General features: G+C 35.1%; 4 protein-coding genes across 4 annotated transcripts in view; 2 read left to right on the top strand and 2 right to left on the bottom strand.

Annotated features, from left to right (window-relative positions):
• The window catches only part of twf1a (twinfilin actin-binding protein 1a), a 606573-nt gene that overhangs the window by 252539 nt on the left and 331618 nt on the right, over positions 1–22416 (top strand). The window lies entirely within an intron of this gene.
• Positions 452–7698, top strand: plex9.1 (PML-like exon 9.1). Its single transcript, XM_005174215.6, has 4 exons — positions 452–769; positions 1086–1148; positions 1946–2160; positions 3529–7698. The coding sequence occupies exons 1-4, from the start codon at positions 631–633 to the stop codon at positions 3844–3846; spliced, it is 735 nt and encodes a 244-aa protein (XP_005174272.1). The 5' UTR covers positions 452–630; the 3' UTR covers positions 3847–7698.
• rsl24d1 (ribosomal L24 domain containing 1) lies at positions 8817–14177 on the bottom strand. Its single transcript, NM_212993.1, is given in 6 exon segments — positions 8817–9299; positions 10103–10188; positions 10796–10859; positions 11155–11227; positions 11356–11469; positions 14031–14177. Coding segments are annotated over 6 exon segments (486 nt in total). The 5' UTR covers positions 14112–14177; the 3' UTR covers positions 8817–9231.
• The window catches only part of prtgb (protogenin homolog b (Gallus gallus)), a 35363-nt gene continuing 33443 nt past the window's right edge, over positions 20497–22416 (bottom strand). Inside the window, exon 19 of the mRNA XM_073942508.1 lies at positions 20497–21697. Coding sequence (XP_073798609.1) covers positions 21392–21697 — 306 coding nt within the window. The 3' untranslated portion in view covers positions 20497–21391. The remainder of the gene's footprint in view (positions 21698–22416) is intronic.

Here is a 22416-nt window from a genome sequence, read left to right as displayed (position 1 = left end):
GAAATATGGATACATTTCAATGTTTAAGAGTGAAAATATTGTAAATCACTAATAATTTTAAGTATTTTAAGTCTGGCTTATCTTATGTGGTCACAGAATAGCTTCAATTGTAATGTAGCCTATTTCAGAACAGTTGCTTATCATAATAAAAATAATCATAATCAAATATTTATAAATGTAATTTAATACAATTATATACATTTCTATAGTTGTTTTTCAATAATTTATCGTGTTAACGCATAGCTTAGACTCTAGTGGTCATGTTTGAGGTGCTTGTTGATTTAAACAGCTTAAATTCATGCGTGTCTGTTTATTAGTGTGTGCGTATGTTTGTTTGTCTCGGTATGTTTGTCTGTGTTTATTAATGTGTGTATGTGTCTTTATTAGTGTGTGTTTATTAGTGTGTGTGTTGTCATGACAGTAGGTCTTATGACATGTGGGCGTAACTTTCATTCTTCACAGATTTAATATCGCAGTTTCCTACAAAAAGAGATGTGTGTGTGTGTTAGTGTGTATGTGAGTGTGTGTTCTGTGTGTGTATTCGTATTCGAAACCGACCCCAAAAAAGTTTCCAGCGGATGTGTGTGTGGGTGTATTCTGTAAAAACGAAACACCGCAGACTTTCCAGTCATGTGTCCGGCGAAGCTCCAGAGAGCGGCGCAGCGTCCCTGTGTTCCCCCGGCGAGTGTGTCTGTGTTCGGGCGGATCGCGGGTGTTCTGCGCGCGGTGACTGGACTCCTGCTGCGGCTCCTCCAGTGGATCACGAGCGGTGAGTCTCGCACTTTCCAAACACAAAAACAACAACAAAAGCAGGAAAACACTGCTGTCCGTGCAGGATTTACAACAACTCAGCTTTAACCACAACAGTGTGTGTGAGCTAAACAACAGAACACACACAATTAACACTCACACAATCACAACTTCCGCTAAAATAATCACGACTAGTTAATAACATTTCAGTCGCGTCGACTTTGTAATGACTGTTGTTTCGGTTTCGCGATAATGTGTGTAGTCATCACAGTGGTAGATTTTTTGTCTGTTGTAGTTCTGACGTGTGTGTGTGTGCGTGTGTGTGTGTTTGACAGGTAAAGCCATGATAAGCGAGGAAGAGACGCTGGTGTTCTTTGACCTGGAGACCACCGGACTGGGTACATATCAAACTCTTTTATTTACATAGGCTACTTTCACTAGATAAGTACTTTATTAAAGAGATGCAGCAGGCGTTTGAAGGATTGTAGTAACTGTTATATACGCTTTATGACGATATATTTAAAGGTTCATGAGTGGAACAAGCTGAACACGTGTCAGTATTAAACCTGAATTCAATATTGTGCCAGAATGCTGTAAAGTTTATTAATTGTCCAATTCATTCATTCATTCATTCATTCATTCATTCATTTTCTTTTTGGCCTTGTTCCTTTATTAATCCGTGTCACCACAGTGGAATGAACCACCAACTTATCCAGGATATGTTTTACGCAGCGAATGTCCTTCCAGCTGCAACCCAGTACTGAGAAAAAGTTGTCCAATTTTAAATTAATATTGTTTTAATTATATAAAAAAGGAATATAGAATTCACATTAAAAATACCAAAAACAATATATAAATACGAAGTCAGAATTATTAGCCCCCTGCTTATTTCTGTTTAGCTGAGAGCAGATGTTTCCAGCACATTTCTAATCATAACAGTGTTAATAACTCATCTTTAATAACTGATTTATTTTCTCTTTGTCATGATGACAGTAAATAATATTAGACTAGATATTCTTCAAGACACTTCTATACAGATTAAAGTGACATGTAAAGGCTTCACTAGGGTAATAAAATATTCAGGGAGGTAGAATAAATAACTTTAACTACATATACACACACATAAAAGTGTAAATATGCATTAGATGTTTGTAATATAGTGTGTAACCTGTTTCTCTGGTTGTCCTGTGTTCAGACACGTCCCGCTGTGATATCGTGCAGTTGTCGGCCATCAGCGGCGCTCAGGTGTTCAGTGTGTATCTGCTGCCACGCTGCTGCATAACGGAGGGAGCGTCTCAAGTCACCGGCCTCTGGGTGGACGGGTCTACGTTGATGTTGAGAGAGCGGCCCGTGCAGACCGTCCCACACCAGCAGGCCCTCACAGGATTCATACGCTTTCTGCAGAACCAGGTCAGTGGAGAGGCACTGTTTGGATGTGTTTTGATTTCAGTACTTTTTTCAAATGTGCTGTGTTTCAGTGTGGTTTTAGTTTGTTTCATTATTGGTTTTGTTTGTTTTAATGTAGTTCGAATGTTGTGAATGCAGTTCTATGTAGTTTTAATATATTTAGTGTTCATTTGAATTACAACAGTCATTTAAGGTGAGACTTTCAGTTCCCAAATCACTGATTGCCCCACCCTAAATGAGTAATAGCATGATAACCCCGCCCTAAAGGAAAGAGAGCCTTGCTGTAAATGATTAATAGTTCCACCTTAAATGACTGATAGTTCCACCATAATGTACTGATAACCCCGCCCTAAATGATTACTAGCTCCGCCTTAATGTACTGATAACCCCACCCTAAATGATTAGTAGCTCCGCCTTAATGCACTGATAACCCCACCTTAAATGATTACTAGCTCCACCCCAATGCACTGATCACCCCATCCTAAATGATCACTAGCTCCGCCTTAATGCACTGATAACCCCACCCTAAATGATTACTAGCTCCGCCTTAATATACTGATAACCCCACCCTAAATGATTACTAGCTCCGCCTTAATGCACTGATAACCCCACCTTAAATGATTACTAGCTCCGCCTTAATGCACTGATAACCCCACCCTAAATGATTACTAGCTCCGCCTTAATGCACTGATAACCCCACCCTAAATGATTACTAGCTCCGCCTTAATATACTGATAACCCCACCCTAAATGATTACTAGCTCCGCCTTAATGCACTGATAACCCCACCTTAAATGATTACTAGCTCCACCCTAATGCACTGATAACCCTGGCCTAAATGATCACTAGCTCTGCCTTAATGGATTGATAACCCGCCCGAAATGATTACTAGCTCCGCCTTAATGGATTGATAACCCGCCCTAAATGATTACTAGCCTTTCATTAATGCACTGATAACCCCGCCCTAAATTATTACTAGCTCCGCCTTAATTGACTGATAACCCTGCCCTAAATGATTACTAGCTCCGCCTTAATGTACTGATAACCCCACCCTAAGTGATTACTAGCTCCGCCTTAATGCACTGATAACCCTGGCCTAAATGATTACTAGCTCCGCCCTAAAGGACTAATAACCCAGCCCTAAATTATGACTAGCCTCTCCTTAACGGGCTGATAGTCCCATCCTAAATGACTGGTAGCCCTGCCCTAAATTAGGGATTGCCCCACCCTAAAGGGGTAATAACCCCGCCTTAAATGCTTAATAGCTCCGCCTTAAGGGACTGATAGCCCCACCCAAAAGGACTAAACATAAGATGTATGTATTAGTCTGTGTCAAGTTCAGTGTGTGTTTATTGAAATATTCTTCCCTCAGACCTTCGGCAGGCCGATCCTGGTGGGCCACAACAGCCGGCGGTTCGACTGGCCCATCCTGCGGCGTGTGCTGGAGGAGTTCGGGCTGCTGCAGGAGTTCAGGAGCTGTGCGTCGGAGTGTGTGGACACGCTGAGTCTGAGCCGGGAGATGTTTAGAAATGCTCTACAGAAATTCTCACAGCCTTTCCTGGTCCAGCACTTTCTGCAGCAGGAGTATGGAGCTCACGACGCATCTGAAGACGTGCGCACGCTGCAGGAGCTCTACAGAGTGTGGAGACCCTCACTGGAGCTCAGGGATAATCACACGTTCAGACTATAGTGAGGAGAAATTAGGATTATTTACATTGCAGGCATCTTAAAGGGACAGTGCATTAAATTATCACTCTCTACAATTGATTGTAATCAGAGGCCATTGACTTGCTTATATATATTTTTGTAATATATATGGTGGTCGATGGTGGTTTATGACATTTTTATTTAAATATTAAAAAATATAAAATAATATAATAACATATTTTTGATTTTTTTAAAGCAACAGAGAGCAATACAAAATGCAACAATTATAAAGACAAAAATAAAGAAAAAGCAGCAAAAAAAGCACATAAGATAGAAAAAAAGATTTTAAAAAAAGTGTCTGTATTTGTCGACAGAATAAAAATGTGCATTAAATTTGGGGAGAGTAAATGATGGTGCAGTTTTCATCAGTGGGTGCACTGTCTCTTTAAATGTAGTGCAACTTAAAGGGATAAATGACACCAAAGTGTAAACTGAGTCATCATTTACTCTATTTGCAAAACTGTAATTATAATAATAATAATGATGATGATTATAAAGAGTATAATTGTTGAGAACAAATGTTTGTAGGGTAAACGATGGCTCTGTTTGAATTTGTAGATGCACTGTCCCTTTATTTGAGTGCAATTTAAAGGTACAGCGCACTGAAAAATCACTCACTTTTTAAATCAATCCTTTATCTAAAAGCAGTAACCACTGACATCAGTAGTGTTTGTATTTTTCCTGCTGTCATACTCAGTGATTACTGGTTTATAAGATGTGTGTAAATTCTTATAGCTTGTCAACAGAATAAGCCAGTGTATGGAGAGTAAAATGTCATGTTATATTTCTAAGTGAACTGTACCTTTAAGTTGTGCTGAATTGAAAGTGAGCCAAACATCAGTCACTTTCCAACTGTTAAAAGTTGATGGGCATTGACTTTAATTGCAATAATGATCGATTTCAAGCATTGTTGAAGTAGTCGATGTTGAGTAAATGTGTGTTTTTTTTTTTTTTGTTGAGTGAACTGTTTTTTTAAGTGGTACTAAATTTAAAGAGACAGTACACATCCACCCCCTCTCCCTTAAGAAATGACTGTCCATTATTTCCAAACTGGTAACCATTGACTTCAACAGTATTTTAGCATGGTGGTCAATGATTAGAAGATATTCTGAAGAATGTTGGAAATCACTTGTGTTCAGTTGAATAACTGTACGAGGTTTGGATTAAATTTAGAGTGAGGGATTTCTTGGTGTACCGTCTCTTTAAGTGTAATGCAACTTAAAGGGACAGTTGTCTAAAAAGGGATCATTGTGCCTCGAATTGTGCATTCCCACTAGTTTGACGCCTGTATTTTTTTATTTAGTAAAGTTGCAGTAGAGTTAAAGGCACGGTGCAGCCAGAAATCACTGTTGAACACAGGAGACATTTGAAACAATCAATGTTGAGGTGGTATCAGTATGTTTACTGTTATAACAGTGTTCAACATTGTTCAGAAGTATTTTCGGTAACACTTTATAGTAACTGCACACTATAAATCGTTTATTAAGCATTAGCATGTAGTGAATTCATCATCTGTTAGGCATTAACTCTACATTAATAAACATTAGTAAGCAGTTTATAACTGCAGCTACTAATGCTGTATTCTTGACTTACAACCACATGTATAATGTGCCTAATAATTGTATTTTCATACTGTGTTAATGATTTATTTATCATTACTAAATGAAGTATTGCATTATATAAACAAGAAAAATGACATAAACAACTTTATTCAGTCTTATTTGTTTGAAGATACACAAATGAAACTGTGCTTCAAATGAAAAGTCATCTTTGCAGCCTGATCTTAAATAAACCACTGACCAGTTTAATCATTGCTTATTATTATATTGTTGTTGTATCCAGTTGTATGTTGTATTTTGACACCTGTTATTTGGCAATATTTGGACTTTACAGTCATTTTATTGTTTAGATAAGCTTGCAAAGATTATTGTTCAGTTGATTCTGAGCGTTTATTTGTCATTTATAAGGGATTTATAAAGCATGAATAGTCCTAGCTCACAAAACTGCATTAATAAAGCATTCATTAACATGTATAGTAACTATTAATATACGGCTGCATAATATGATATATAAGCGTTGATTTCAATAGTTTATTAATCATTTACTCACTCATTCTGATTTATCTTAATAACCACCAACTACTCCTAAATGCAAAGGGTTTGTGAATAATGCAATACTTCATTGAGTAATGAAAAATAAATCATTAACACAGTATGAAAATACAATTATTAGGCACATTATACATGTGGTTGTAAGTCAAGAATACAGCATTAGTAGCTGCAGTTATAAACTGCTTACTAATGTTTATTAATGTAGAGTTAATGCCTAACAGATGATGAATGCACTACATGCTAATGTTTAATATATGATTTATAGTGTGCAGTTATTATAAAGTGTTACCGTGTTTTCTTTTGTGTTGAGTTGAATGAAAAATGTCTGGTTTAGAAGAGAAGAAACAGTAAATGGTGAGGAAATGTTTTCTGTGAGCTGCAGCTTTAAGTTAGTCAAGCTTGAAAGGCCAGTTCAGCCAATATTGAGCAGTCAGTGATTATTGAGTCAGCTTGTGCTTCTTTCAAATCTGAGTTCCTTCCTTCATTCACAAGTGAAGATATTTGTTTTGTAATGTTAGAAACGTGTGTCTATTGACTTCCACAGTATTTATTTGTCTGTTATAGCAGTGAATGTTGACTGGTTTTCCATCAGTAGGCAGAATATCTTCGCTTGTGTTTAATGAAGAAAGAATCAGCATTTTGGGGTGAACTGCCCCCTTAAATATATGAACATGTAAATAGAGGCTCAGCGAGGCCAATACTGTGTGCTATTAGTGACGTGGTTTAACAGTGGCAAAATAAGGCTGGATGTTTAGTAGTGTTTGTGAAATGATTGAAGTGTGTTTGTGTGTGCTGTGTGTGCTAATCATGCATGGGTAAATACACACCTGCATATATATATATATATGTGCAGAAATGTTTGTATATAAAAGGTTTTTATATAGGAATACATTCATTCATTCATTCATTTTCTTGTCGGCTTAGTCCCTTTATTAATCCGGGGTCGCCACAGCGGAATGAACTGCCAACTTATCCAGCAAGTTTTTACGCAGCGGATGCCCTTCCAGACGCAACCCATCTCTGGGAACCATACACACACACACACACACACACACACTACGGAATTCACCTGTACCGCATGTCTTTGGACTTTGGGGAAAACCGGAGCACCCGGAGGAAACCCACGTGAATGCAGGGAGAACATGCAAACTCCACACAGAAACACCAACTAAGCTGAGGATCGAACCAGCGACCTTCTTGCTGTAAGGCGAACGTGCTACCCACTGCGCCACTGCCTCGCCCTATATAGGAATAATGTAAATATATTAGTTTACATACATATACATAAATATATGCGGTACACAGGCGATGGGTGTGATTTAGCAGCGTTTAGGTTGACAGCAGGTTTTGTTTACAGGAGTGACGATTAGCAGAGTCTTACTTTCTGAAGGCAATTTAAGTGAAACCAGATCAAGAGTGTTTCTAGTGTTTACTCGGACTGTCTGATCATATGAATTATATTATGCCGACAGGATTAATATATTGCACTTGTGTATGGTCACAGGTTGACAGTTATTGCTATGAATATCCACATGGCATGGTGCTTGGTTTGTGTGGCTGATATTGTTGTGGTGTGTGTGCATGCATCATTTTAGACTGGCTGGTGTACTTGATGTGTGCTGTACGTTCATTTAGTAATGCTGGTTTGCTTGTATTTATTGTCAGTGATTGAATGAGTAGGTGTCCACATCTATTTACTGAATAAAGAAATGCCATCATTCATACATGATTTCAGTCATCTATCTGTCAAATGTTTACCTGTATGTGTGTGTGTGTTTTATATATATATATATATATATATATATATATATATATATATATATATATATATATGCTTCTAAATCATCACATTTACACACTTCTCCATTTGTGTGGTGCAGCATTATTTAGCCGACTCTGATTTTGTATGTTTTTTGTTTCTTTCTTGTTTGTCAGTGTATTGTAATGTGTGTTTATATAGTGTATTTATCATGTATGATCATACACCCAAAGCGCTTCACAGTCATGAGCGGGGTCTCTCCACACATCCACCAGTGTCCAGCTCCACTTGGATGATGCGACGGCAGCCACAGGACAACGGCGCCAGTGCTTCACCACACACCAGCTATAGGTGGAGTGGAGAGACAGTGAGAGAGCCAATTCAGTGGAAGGGGATGATTGGGAGGCCATGATCGTAAGGGCGGATAGAGGGACTTTGGCCAGGACACCGGGGTTACACCCCTGCTCTTTCACGAGAAGTGCCTTGGGATTTTTAATGACCACAGAGTCAGGAGCTCGGTTTAACGTCTCATCCGAAAGACAGCGCCCACTGACAGTGTAGTGTCCTCTTCACTTTTACTAGGGCATTAGGACTCACCTAGACCTCAGGTTGAGCGCCCCCTGCTGGCCTCTCTAACACCACTTCCAACAGCAACCTTGTGTTCCCATGTGCTCTCCCATCCAGGTACTGACCAGGCTCAGCCCTGCTTAGCTTCAGTGAGTAACCGCTCTTTGGCTGCAGGGTGACATGGCTGTGGGCAGTCCGGCAAAATGACAAAGGAAGCTGATCCTGATTGGTCCTCATGTGTGCATTAAAATGCTGATTGGCTCACAGAAAGAACCTTATAGAGCCAAGCTAGAGTTCAACTGTAGATAAACTGTTGTTTTTTATAAATAAGTCTTAAAATGCGAAAAAAAATAATTATAAAAGAAAACATCCCATAATGTAAATAAGCTGCCATTTAATAAGAATATGTCAATAACTCAATTTTGACAAAAATGTCAGACAGAACCTGATAATTCTAAGGGGACGATATGTCTGAACGCCTGTCTGACTACAGAAAGGTTATAATGAACAAACACATTTATCCATAAACAACTTTATTATTAACCACCTTATAAATCAATGCATACACGTACAACTCCTTTAATTTAGTCATACAAGCCTGTTAAGTGAGCATTGAATGGCAGCTTTCACATCCAGCCTAATCGCATTTACATTGTTATTTCCAGAATTACACACGTTTGCAGTGATTCATTGCGAGTGAACATGATCAGCTGAATGCAGAGATGTAATAACAGCTGACGTACAGGATCATCTATTAATACCCACAACAACAGCTCATGTGGATTTCCCCAGGAGAAACAGGCGAATCCGTCCATTTCACTCCACCTGGATTCTGATGAATATTCATAGGGATGCAAATGAGGAGCACAGATGAGCTTCACATTCAATATTTAACGAACAAAATGTCCATATATCAAGATGCTTTATCAGGTCACTCGTCCATTTCCACATCTTCTGCCAGCTTCTGCACCATCTTGTCCTCCAGCTGTTTGGCTTGACCTGAAAACACACACAAACACGTAAGCATGTATACATGAACAACACACCGCTACATCAGCTGTTCAATAACCTGTTGTGTTCCAGTTCAACATGCTCAATCAATAACCCACAAAACACTCGACACTTCACCTCTATCAGCATGACAACTCAACAATTACAGTCATACCACCGCTCTGTTCAACGCTTCAGTCGTCACTGATAAACACACAGCTAAAGTAGTTCCAGCAGGTTTACAGCGCATTACAGCTTCATATCACTCCACTGAATGATTACAGTCATTTCACCGCTACAACGGTTTCCTCCGCAGTTTGTGTCTGTGGTCCTTTAAGATATTTTTAAAAATTAATGTTAACGTGGTAGACATAGAAATAAGAACAGTCATGATTCGTGGCTGGACGCTGCTGACTTGCGGATTCTAAATGCATGGCGCAGCGCATCGCTGAGCGGCGCTTCCGGTGCGCGACCTGCTTTAAGTTCTTGTTGCAGCACCGGAATTAGGCACCGAAATTCATATGCTGATTTGATCCAGTGCATACCCGTTCCAAAGGTATGGCACTGAGTTACGATACCCAACCCTATTTAAACATTAAATAAAAGTGATAAAGAGATTATTTTTCATTTCACTTATTAAGGTTTTGGTTATGAAAATAATTCAGCAGAAATCCGCAGATTTTTACCAAAATATCAAAAACCGTCCGCAGATTCCGTCTGGCCCTACAAATAACACTCCTGCCATGCACTGTCATTAACATGCACATAATGATCCTCAGTGACAGCAGTGCATTGTGGGAGGTGTGTTTTACCTGCGTGTGGAGCTTTGATGAGGTGGATGTTCTTCTTGACCTCACTGATGTCTGCTGCCTTCTCCAGCTCTTTGCCTTTCTTCAACCTGAACAAACACGCAAACACAGGTCAATGATGGCCGCTCAACCACAGGAGCTCAACTCACTCTTTCCTTTTTATTCAATTGAACACAAACAGAGGACTCTTCTCAACACAAATAACTCATCATCAGGCATTTCCCATAATGCATCATTCAGGCATTCACCATCATTTCACAAAAACAACCACAATAAACACCAGGTACTTTATTATTGACCTCCTCTGTCATATTATCATGTTCAAACAACCTAAATACTTTAATTGTCTTCTGCATCTTCACGTTTTGCCATCAACCCATGACAGGAACAAATGAATCAGACATTATTTCCATATTCACATCCGTTCACATTCATAATTGACATTTTATTCACATGCGCTTCTTCAAATATATCAAACAATAAGTGTTAATATTAATATGCTTTCAGATATTTACTAAGTACACGTCAGAAAAACTCTTGTATAATCTATTGGATGAACACATCTGTCATAATGAACGCACATTAACCTTATTTTGCCCATATTTGGACATGTAATGTGATTTTTAATGAGTATTTTCTGTTTATTTTAAGGAAATGAAGTAAAAATGACATTAAAGTGAATTAAATGTGACTGACCGGTTCATGATGAAGCGAGCCTGACGCTTGTGTTTGATGCTTTCAACCTTCCTCATGGCCTCCACTGTCAAACACACACACAAACACACACACACACACACACACACACACACACACACACACACACACACACACACACACACACACAGCAAATTACATCTGTACATCTCTAACAGAGCATATCTGATCAGCAACTTTAACTGGAATCAAAATCAGATGTTTATTATACAACGTTATTCACTGTGTTGCTACTGGATTTACCGCTTTAACTAAAACAAGAAACTTTTTATTATGTAGATAAACATGTTTAAGTATTAAGTACAGACAAATGTATACAACTCATTTCCACGGACACTCACCTGTTTTGCTCCAGAGCTCTCGGTTGTATTTGACTGGAGTGTTTCTGCGCTTCTCAAACTCCAGTGAGTTATCCTGACAAACAACCAGCAGGTCAATACACACACTCACACTACTCTAGATTTGATATGGTGTGTGTATTAGAGTGTGTGCGTTTATGATCAAGTGGGAGAGAGTGTGTGTGTGTGTGTTGGGTCTCTCACCACCGTCAGCTCCTTTCCTGCAGATTTTCTGAAGGCTTTGGTCCATCTGGTCTTTCTTGGGTTGCGCTTCTTCTTAAAGTTTTTGTGACATTTAGACCTGCAGAATCTGAACACCTGAAAACACACGTACACACACACACACACACACGTACACACACGTACACACACGTACACACACGTACACACACGTACACACACACACACACACACACACACACACACACACACTTTGATTATATATTAAATAATTTACTATTTTATTAAGGTACATATAAACACACGTACACACACACACTTTCTCATATATCTATTTTTATTATTATATTATTTCTTTATATAATAATTTATAATTTATATTTCTTTTTATTATTATCATTATTTCTAAATGTAATTTCATCATTTTGCACAGTATTATTACACCAGGCTTTTTTGGAAATATTTTTTAAAAACTTGATTTTGTTTTTTTTACATGTAACAATATATTTTTCTAACATTATTTACAGTCATAGCGCTTTTTATATGATAAATATATATATATGTACTTCCATGTAACGTTGTAAAACGCTTAATGTCAACAATGCTTATTACACCTTCACACCGACCACAGACACCAACATTTCTGTCAAACTTTACTTTTTCTCCCCCATTGAAGTCCATAATAAAAGCAAAATTAATATAACTGAACCACAAGCAGTTGGAAGTAGGCATGGGATGATAACTGATTACAAGGTATAAAAGTCAAGGTTTTAAAACCACCAAAATGTTCTGTAATACGGTTCCTAAGGTATGTGCAAGAGTTTTTAACTTACATTTGTTTTAGGGCGACAGTATTTCCAGCAGAATAAATATCCAAAGAGGTTTTTGAAACAAATGAAGACAGCAGAAGTCAATGATTCATTTGCATTATTCAGCCTGACATGTTTACTGCTCCAAAATATTATAAATCTTTCAAAATAATAATAATAATAATTATATATATATATATATATATAAATATAAAAATAAATGTGTGTGTGTGTGTGTATATATATATATATAGTTTTAAAAAGAAAAAAAAGTTTTAGTTTTTTTCCCCAGACATTAAAAAAGATTATATTTTAAAGCAGTAATCACAATAACGTAAAACCATGATATTTTTTTATCCAAGGTTATCATACTGTCAGTATCTTAATAGATGTAAAGTTAGTTTTATATTGGGATATTCACACATTCTCTTTGATAATATAATGTCAGAAAAGTATTCTTTGCAAACTCTAAATAGGGAAATCACATTAGCAGCCCAAGCACAGCATTGTTCAAAGTCAATTAGATAATGTTAATGTTGTTTTAAAGTTACACTTGCATGCTAATTCTCATCGAATATTCGAGGTAACATGGTAAACAATATAGGGACTTCTAAACAAACGAATGTGTAACTTCACCTCTATAGTATCTTACACCGCGCCATGCCTAGTTGGAAGCAAAATTTTCTAAAATTTTAATTTTAATTGTGCCAGATTAAACATTTTCTACTGTCAAAACAATACACTGCATGTCCTGAACATCCACGCAAATACAGTGGAGAACGCTTCATATTATCACATGCTCACTTTAGATGTGGAGTCACGGCTCAATCGTCTGATAGTAGCTAGCTAGTGTTAATAATTGACAAAGTTGGTTTTATATTCACACATTCGGACATTCTCCCTAATAATATAATTTCACAAAGGCGTTATTTGCAAGTTACACACTGCAAAATCATATTAGCAGCCAATGACTATCAAAGTACAGCATTGCTGGTCATTTAAACAGAGCTGATGTTGTATGGAAGTCAGACTTACATGTGATTTCAGACCCAATATTCAAATTAGCTTTGTTGACAATATATAGGGACTGTTGAAATGAACGAATGTACAAATATAAAACCAACTTATCCTCAATCTGATAAATACAGGTCACATTTCACAAAATTTGTGCTTCCCTGCTTGATGTTAAAGCAACATTAAGCTCAACGGGGAGAACACGATTAGGGTACAGCTGGTTTTCTATTCGCACATTGGTTCAGTGACACACTCCCAACCATCACTCTTACAATAATCAGCCTGAAAACACATGTAGGAATGACTTGAAAACAACATTAGCACTATTTAATTGACTGTGAACAGTGTTGTAGTTTGACAGTGATTGGCTGCTAACATGATTTCACCATTTAGCATTGGCAAACAACACTTTTCTGAAATTATATTATGGAAAATAATACTATATCCATATAAAAGCAACAACTGAATGTGCTTTTGTTTACTTCATCTGTCAAATTAAGGCTTCTTTTTACACTAACGTTCATTAATGTTAATTACAAGTAAAGACTGACACATTTTGGTTTGTCTGGTTGATGTTTGGCTATATTAATCCATGTTAAGCGGTTCAGAAAGTCCCGGTACACGGTGTTTTGACGGTGTTTCTCGCACATGTGCCGTCGTTTCATCTGTTGACGATTACTATAGTAAATAATATCACCATATCCGTCACAGTTTACGATATAAACACCACACTAATTAACCCAGCACTAATTTAAGCCGTTAACTCCTCATAATAACAGTAATAGACAGCACGGGCTGATGTTGTCAGTGGCCGTGTTTTAACGGCCTCGTCGAGCGTCGCTAATAATATAAACAAACACGGAGAAACCGCTTTACCTTACAGTCGTTCCTCACGAACATCATCCCGTGTCCTGGATAAACCGGCGCCGAGCAGAAATAGCACTTCTCGATGCGCATTTTTACCGAATATTATGATTTCACTCGCACATGTGTCGCTGCGCTGCGAACACAGGCGGAAAAGAGAACGCGCGATTCCGTTTCCGCCAAATGACGTCATCACGCTGGAGATAAGTGTCAGTGCTGTCATGAGGCCTGGAGAGTCACTGCACTGAAAACACATCAATATCACACACTTTCATTTTCTTTTCGGCTTGTCCCTTTATTAATCTGAGGTCGCCACAGCGGAATGAACCGCCAACTTATTCAGCACATATTGTGCACAGCGGATGCCCTTTTATCTGCAATCCATCACTGGGAAACATCAATACATACACACTCATACACTACAGACAATTTAGCCTACCCAATTCCCCTATAGCACATGTGTTTGGACTGTGGGGGAAACCGGAGCACCCGGAGGAAACCCACGCCAACACTGGGAGAACATGCAAACTCCACAGAGAAACACCAACTGACCCAGCAGAGGCTCAAACCAGCGACCTTCTTGCTGTATCACAGACTTTTGGACAGTAAATTGTTGAAACTTTAATTTCAACTTTAATAAGCAGATTGTAACAAACTGATTGCTGATGTAACTGCAACATTTCGGTTTGAAATACGATAGCCTTTAAACCTCGAAACTGCAAAAACAAAATAAAGCAACTGTGACAAAGCCACAATTCTGATAAAAATGCTAATGTCGCAACTGTGAGAAAAAAGTCGCTAAAGTGAAAAAAGCTACAATTACAGTTGTAGAAAATCAACGCAATTCTGAGGGAAAAAAACTGTCGCAACTGAAAAATAAAGTTGCAAGTCTCACAACTGTCAAGAAAATGCTGAATTGACTACATAAAAAATAGTCACCATTCCTAAAAAGTCACAATAGTGAAGAAAAAAGCTACATTTACAGTTGTACGAAATGGACGCAATTCTGAAAAAAGCAAAGATAGTAACTGAGAAATAAGCTAAATTTACAACTGTAACAAAAAAAAATGCTAAAATCGCTACTGTGATAAAAAAAGTTGCAATAGTGGAAAAAAGCTACATTTACTGTTATAAGAAATCGTTGCAAATCTACGGGGAAAAAATAATGGCAGCTGAAAAATAAAGTCGCAGCTGTCAAGAAAATGCTGAATTGACAAAAGTAACAAATAGTCGCAATTCTGATAAAAAAAAATTACAATTAAGTCGCAACTTTGAAGCAAAGTTAAATTTACAATGGCATGAAAAAAGTTGTAAGTCTAAGGAACAAACTCAAAATAATGAAAAATTCACAATTCTGTGAAAAAACGTTTGAATTGTAAGATAGAAGTAGTTCACAATTAGTTTTTATTTTACATTGTGTTTACCCTGTGACAGAATGTAGCTTTCACAAACTCATAAAAAAACTTACTTTTAAAAAAATATTTAGTTCTGTGAGAAAAAGTATTTAAAAATTGACATTCTTAGATGCTACATTGCTAATTTCAAGCAATAAAGAAATTACCCTAATTTTAAAATCCTAACCATAAACAAAATTTAATTGCGAGAATCGCTAAAGTCGCAACCAAGAAATGAAGTCACATTTTGGAAGAAAAATGCTAAAGTCTCAACTGAAAAACAACAAGATACAAATTCAAAAATAGCAAAAAAGTTACGATTCTGCAAAAAAAGTTTAGCATTCATTTAGTTTACATTTAGTTTTTAGATTCATTTAGTTTGAATGTAGCTTTCACATAATCGTGAAATTGAAAGCTCCTTTTCAAAAATATTTCGTTTTGTGAAAAAAAAGTTACAAATTGTGACATCATTACATGCTATATTGCTAATTGCAACAAATAAAGTCCTAACTAACAAAATTTAAATGTGAGAAGTCGCAACTACAAAATAAATGTGTAATTCAGAAGAAAAAAGCTAACGTCACAACTGTGAACAAAAAATAAGATACAAATTAGCAATAGCAAAGCAGACTTAATTCTGTGAAAAAAGTTAGAATTGTATAATAAAAGTTTGCAATTATTTTTAATTTAGTTTATTCTGTGACAGATTGTAGCTCTCTCGTATTTATGTTTACGAAAAAAAGAAAAAAATTAACTAAAATATTTAGTTTTGTAAAAAAAAAGGATGTTACAAATATACATCCTTACATGCTATATTGCTAATTGCGACAAATAAAGTCGTAAATGTAAAAAATTTAACTACAAGAATCGATAAATTCACAACTGAGAAATAAAGTCGCAAGAAATAAAGTCGTTTTCAGAAGAAAAAACCTAAAGTCGCAAATGTAAAATTACAAGATACAAACTCAAAAATTGCACAAAAAGTGACAATACTGCAGAGGAAAAGTTCAAATTGTCAATAAAACTTTGTAATTACAGACAAAAAAGACAAAGATGTTCTTTTGAGAAATATTTTATTAGATCGTGCACCGTTTATGACCACTTTTGCCGAGTAATGGAATCAAACTGGTACAACATGCTCAACATAAAGGGCTTAAATAATATTAAAAATTACAAAAACAATCAACAAGCAAATCATACAAAATTCAGACCCTCGGAAAAATAAAAATCTAATTAACCTGAATTCACAAAAAATAAGCATCTGGATTAAAAAACAAAGAAAAAAAAAAACACATATGTTCAAAAATTACACAATAGAATAATTAAAAAACACTAACGAAAGCATTCTTACACCCCTAATGTGAAATATTTTACATTCAGAAGTAAATTCACATTGTTAGTTATGGTTGCGCATGTTGATTTCTCCGGTTTGTTTGATGAGCGATCGCAGTCAAAACGAGATGCAACTTTACAAAAAGCAAAAGAACGACAAAAACGTCACGTCTACGCAGGGGCGACCGGATCAATCTTTGGTACGTGTTTTTTTGCTTTCTGAAATGATGATTCTGTGTCACTTCTGTTCAGAGGGTTGCTCCAAAACGTTGATTATAAAGCTTAGAAATCATGTTATGAAATACTGAAAAACAAAAACGCAAACACACATACAGCCGACCACTAAATTACTGGCCCTCAGGCTAATATTTTATACTCTTTTTCGAATATTTACCAAGCGGTGTTTAACAAAGCAAGGAGACTTTCCTTTTATTATGGAATAAAAAAATTATTAAATAAAATAAAAATGAAACTTAAGTTGTAAGAAATCACGTTTTGTTCGATTAGTTGCAGAACAAACCACTTTTGACCAAAAACGTTAAATGGCACTTTAAGTTGAATGCTAGTATCTTGCAAAATACAATCCTAAAAAGTTAAATATGTTCTTAAAAAATGTAAGAAAAACTTACAAATGCTATAAAAACATTGCAGAACAGCTTTAAACCTCGTAATTGTAACAATCAAAGTCTTAATTAAAATAAAAAAATGAATGAATTAATAAAATTGTGAGATATGAGCTTGTAACTGTGAGAAATAGTCACAATTCTGAGGAAAAAACGTAGAAATGCGAGATATAAACTCACTAATAAAGTTGCAATTAAAAGTCGTAAAGTATTACGAAAAAAAGGTTTGAAGTTCGCAGTTACTATTTACTTTTTATTGTGTAATAGATATGAGCTTTCATAAACTCACAAGACTAAAAACAGTTACATTTTTAAAAAGCTTGTTAAAACGATTGTTTAATAATGTTGAATATATTTTTCGTTAACTACACGGTATAAAATGCTGCGTTCCACACAACTGATTTGTTTTGGGACAACATGAAGGAATCAAGTTAACTTAATTGTTTTGTGTTCAATCTGCTTAAATGTGTAAAAACTACTCAAATTCTCCACCCGAAATATTGTGTTGTTTTAGCTTATTTTAAATGAGTAGTTTGAACAAACAGCAAACGTCATTTCAAAAACTTGCAGATGTTAGAAAATATTGTACAATAGCTTTTAAACTCGTAATTGTAACAATTAAAGTCATAATTAAATTAAAAAATGAATCAATAAATAAAATTGCAAGGACTCAGCTGAGGATAATCAACTCTGAACTGTGAGAAATAAAGTCGCAATTCTGAAAAAAAAAGTTAGAAATGCGAGAAGTAAACTCGCGAATAAACCTGCGATTAAAAGTCAATTATTATGAAAAAAGGTTTGAGGTTCGCAATTACTTTTTATTTTTTCGACAGAAATTAGCCTTTAAAAACTCACGAGACAATAAAACATAACTTTGTCCCATGACTTTACGAAAGCTAATTTCAAGAACAGAATAAAAAGTAAAAAAACCATTGCGAATTTTAAACTTTTTTTTTCGTAATATTTGACGTTTAATCTCAATTTTATCTGTAAGTTTACATCTCGCATTTCTATTTTTTTTCTCTGAATTGCGCCTTTATTTCTAACAGTTCCAAGTTGATTATCTTAAGTTGATTAAGTTATTTATTTATTTAAATTTTTTATTTTCATTAAAACATACTGTTACAATTATGAGTTTAAAAGCTATTTTACAATATTTTTATACCATCTGCAAGTTTTTCTCACAATCTCAGCATTTTTTACCGTAAAAGAAAATTTGATTTGTGATGGGACCCGTGAAGGAATTAAGTTAACATAGTAGCTTTTATCAATTTAAGAGAATTGAACCTTAAATGATTAAGTTGTCCCCGCAAAAAAGTGTTGTTTGAGCTCATTTTAACGAAGTAGTTCGAACAAACAGCAATCGTCATTTTTTGAGTGCAACACTTGTTAAATATATGAAAAAGAATTTAAATTGCACAGGAGGGCCAATAATTTAGTGTAAACTGTGTATATCAGTCATACTCACCCTATCATCTTCAACCCAATGAACGAAGTCAACAACTCTTTGGATTCTAGCGTTCGTCACCAAACCTGCGTCTAAAAGCTAAAAATCTCAAAATCAGCAAAGTAAATTCAGCGCTCACCCAAAACCTGAGCGCCAGAGCTACAGGAACAAATGCTTGGCTACACCAATCAACATCCAGTTTGGCACTTTTGCCCTCCAATTTACACAAATATATATTTCTATCTTTGGAGGGAACGGCATTTTGGCATTATTATTATTTGAAACCTCGATATAAATGGACTCTTTGGATCAGACGTCTTCAATATTGCAAACGATCCTCGCATCGTAAGGCCGTCAACGTCTTATAAAGCTTTTGGAGAATATTTTTGGTTATTTTTCACTTAAAACAAACGTGAAAATAATTTCGGCTCATCCTTCAGTTTGTAAAATGACTTCAAATGCACCACAAAACTGATAAAGCTATTAAAATGCGAAGAAATAATGTTACATTATTTAAATTCGAACACATATGAACATTCTGCTAAATCATGAGCAACCAAAATTGAATAAATCACAATGCAAAATCACTAAGAACTCAACAACAACATGCTTAAAATAATAGATCAACAACTTGATCTGGTTTGGCAAATATAAAACGTTCAGACTCGAAATTACGAAATAATCGCGTGTATAAACTGAGGTATAAAGTTAATTAGACGAGTCATAAAGCAGCTTTCAGAACCTGAGGCACCTTATTTTTGTAGTGGAAAATAAATATGTGAGGTCCAAACATTCAATTTTGTTCTCATTTAAACCCTAGGACTTTCATTAAAAAGGAAAATACAATACACTGCGAAAAAAAAAAACGAGGAAAAAACTAATGTAAATGTGCCTTGATTTAACGATGTTTATACTGGGAAACAAGACATAAATAATTCTGAGTAAAAAGATAAACTTGCAACTGTGAAAATTAGTGGCAAGTCTTAAGTCAAGAGTTAATAATCCTTTTTCTGCAGTGTATAGGAAATATTTCAAATTCTACACTATTTTCAAAGGAAAATAAGCAATGAAACTAGTAATGTTTCTAAAAATTGGACATAGTCAGAATTTTCAATAATAAACTAGAAATTAATGAAAAACAAGCATTATTTGGTAAGACGTTAAGAGGTTGGATAACATTAGTTAATGCATTAGTTAACGTGAAATATAAATAATATATAGCTTTTTAAAGAAATACGGCAATATATTGATTTTTAATGCATTATTATGCATTAATTCACGCTTAATTGTTATAGATTTTTATGTTAATGTTATGCCAATTCTTACTGCAATTTGTATGTAATTTTTAAGATAAATATAAATATTAAGATAAATTTTTTAGTTAATAGAAATGCAGATATTTATTGTTTGTTTGCTTGTCAAGTTAAAAATAATTTAATAGAAATAAATGCAAACTTAAGCTTAAATAAAAATAAATGAAATCAAAAACATTGTTTATATATATATTTATATATATATATATATATATATATATATATATATATATATATATATATATATATATATATATATATATAAATAATTATTAAATAAAATTAAACAAAAGTTTAAAAATACATAATAAAAGCTAAAATTTTGCCAAATTATTTCAAAATTTTTCAAGACAATTTTTTCCATCATTATTTTTTCCTTATTATTAATTTCAACATTTATTAATACATTACTTAGATGCCATCTTGTATCTGTGAATCATATTTAATCCCTGATCTGATGCAAACTACCAATAAACGTTTGCATTTCTATTAATTACTCTTTAAAAAAGCGTACAGACATATTGATCATTGTTAATTAATGCATTAACTAATATTAGCCAGTGTTGCACATTATAGTCTGAGAACGAGTGTGATCAGAATAATGAGGTAGAGAGACAGCAGAGCAAACGTCTCTGTCGCTTTAAGAAACAAACAGAAAACACTCGTCCATTAGCGTAAAGCACGTCAGGCGTTCGTCAACACATTCATAAGCAGGAAAAACACATTCATCAGAAACGCTTCATCTTTGGGAATCTCTCCGCGAAGAGAAAAGTTGTGCAAGTTCGTCAAAGTCGGCGGAAGGATAATCCGCGACTTCGTAAAGCTATTTAAAGAAATTTGTTTTTGGCACAAATATCCAGGAGCGATTGCATCCTGAGGAAACGGTGCAATCGTATTTATAGGCTTTGGAATAATTGGCCACGCCCATTCGACTCATAGGCCACACCCACCAGTATCACAGGCCACACACTGAAAAAAAATAACTGATTGGATTTACTATTTTAAGATAAGTGGCCGCGAACAATTTATAAGGGCTTAATCTAAACAAATTAAACTTTGTAATGTTTAAATTAGAGCCCATATAAATTGTTTGCCACTATTTACCTAAAACAATTCAGTAAATCCAATGAACGATTTTTTTTCAGTGCACCTATTGTTGTTGTGGACCATGCCCACTTGTAGCGCACACCACACCCACTGTTGCCATAGGCCACGCTCATTTGTATCACATGCCACGCCCACTCGCGTGACAAACACAGTAGATTTAAATGGGAATCTGCACAAACTGAAGGTTGGAGGTAGATTTGTTTTGCATTTCCTCTAAAACGTTAACAACGCACACAGAGGATGCGGTTTCGTTCGTTTCGTCATCTGGTCGGTATGTCGGTTTTTTTGAGCTGCTGGTTTCCGTCTCATCCTGAGAGTAGTTTCCGGAGTCTCCGCCGCTGGTTTGCGAACTCTCCGACTCCCCCAGTGGCCGATAGAGGATGTGCAGCGACGCCTTTGCCGCCTCGTCCTCGTAACACAGAACCGTTTTCCCCACTTCGTACAGACATGCAGGATCCTCAGTCTGACAAACACAAACATCATATTTAGCCAAAATATTACAATTTGAAAAAAAGACTCAAAAGACTTCAGATAATTAAATAAATACAGACATTCATGTTAATGTTTTCTCATTCAATATTGCAAATATACTGAAAGTTAGCTTAAATGTAATTAGTTGTTAGCTAAATAATTCAAATGATAAAGAAATTATTCAAATATAAATAGTAAATATTTTTATTTAAGACCTAAATTGACTTTTTGGTAATAAATACGAACGAAAATGATAACAAATTATTTTCATTTTCATTTCCTGAAATACAAATAAAATAGAAATATTCATTTAAAATTACAAAAAATATTGTTAGTATAAAAAACATAATAAATAAGTATTTATATATTATACATATATATAATTTATATATATATATATATATATATATATATATATATATATATATATATATATATATATATATATATAATTTATATATATATATATATATAAAATCATATATATAATTATATATTATATATTTTTATAATAAAAAAATCAGAAAAATTAAAATAATGACAATAAAATGTGTTTAATTTTTAAGGATGTTTTTTTTCAAGAGTAAGCATTGATGATTAAATAAATGCAGACATTCATGTACATTTTTTCACATTCAATACTGCGAATATACTAAGAGTTAGCTAAATTGTAAGTAGATGTTAGCTAAATTAAAGTAAAAAATTTATTTA

Source organism: Danio rerio, chromosome 25 (assembly GCF_049306965.1).
Source record: "Danio rerio strain Tuebingen ecotype United States chromosome 25, GRCz12tu, whole genome shotgun sequence".
In the NCBI taxonomy this organism is placed as follows: domain Eukaryota; kingdom Metazoa; phylum Chordata; class Actinopteri; order Cypriniformes; family Danionidae; genus Danio; species Danio rerio.
This window is presented reverse-complemented; position numbering and strand designations above follow the sequence as displayed.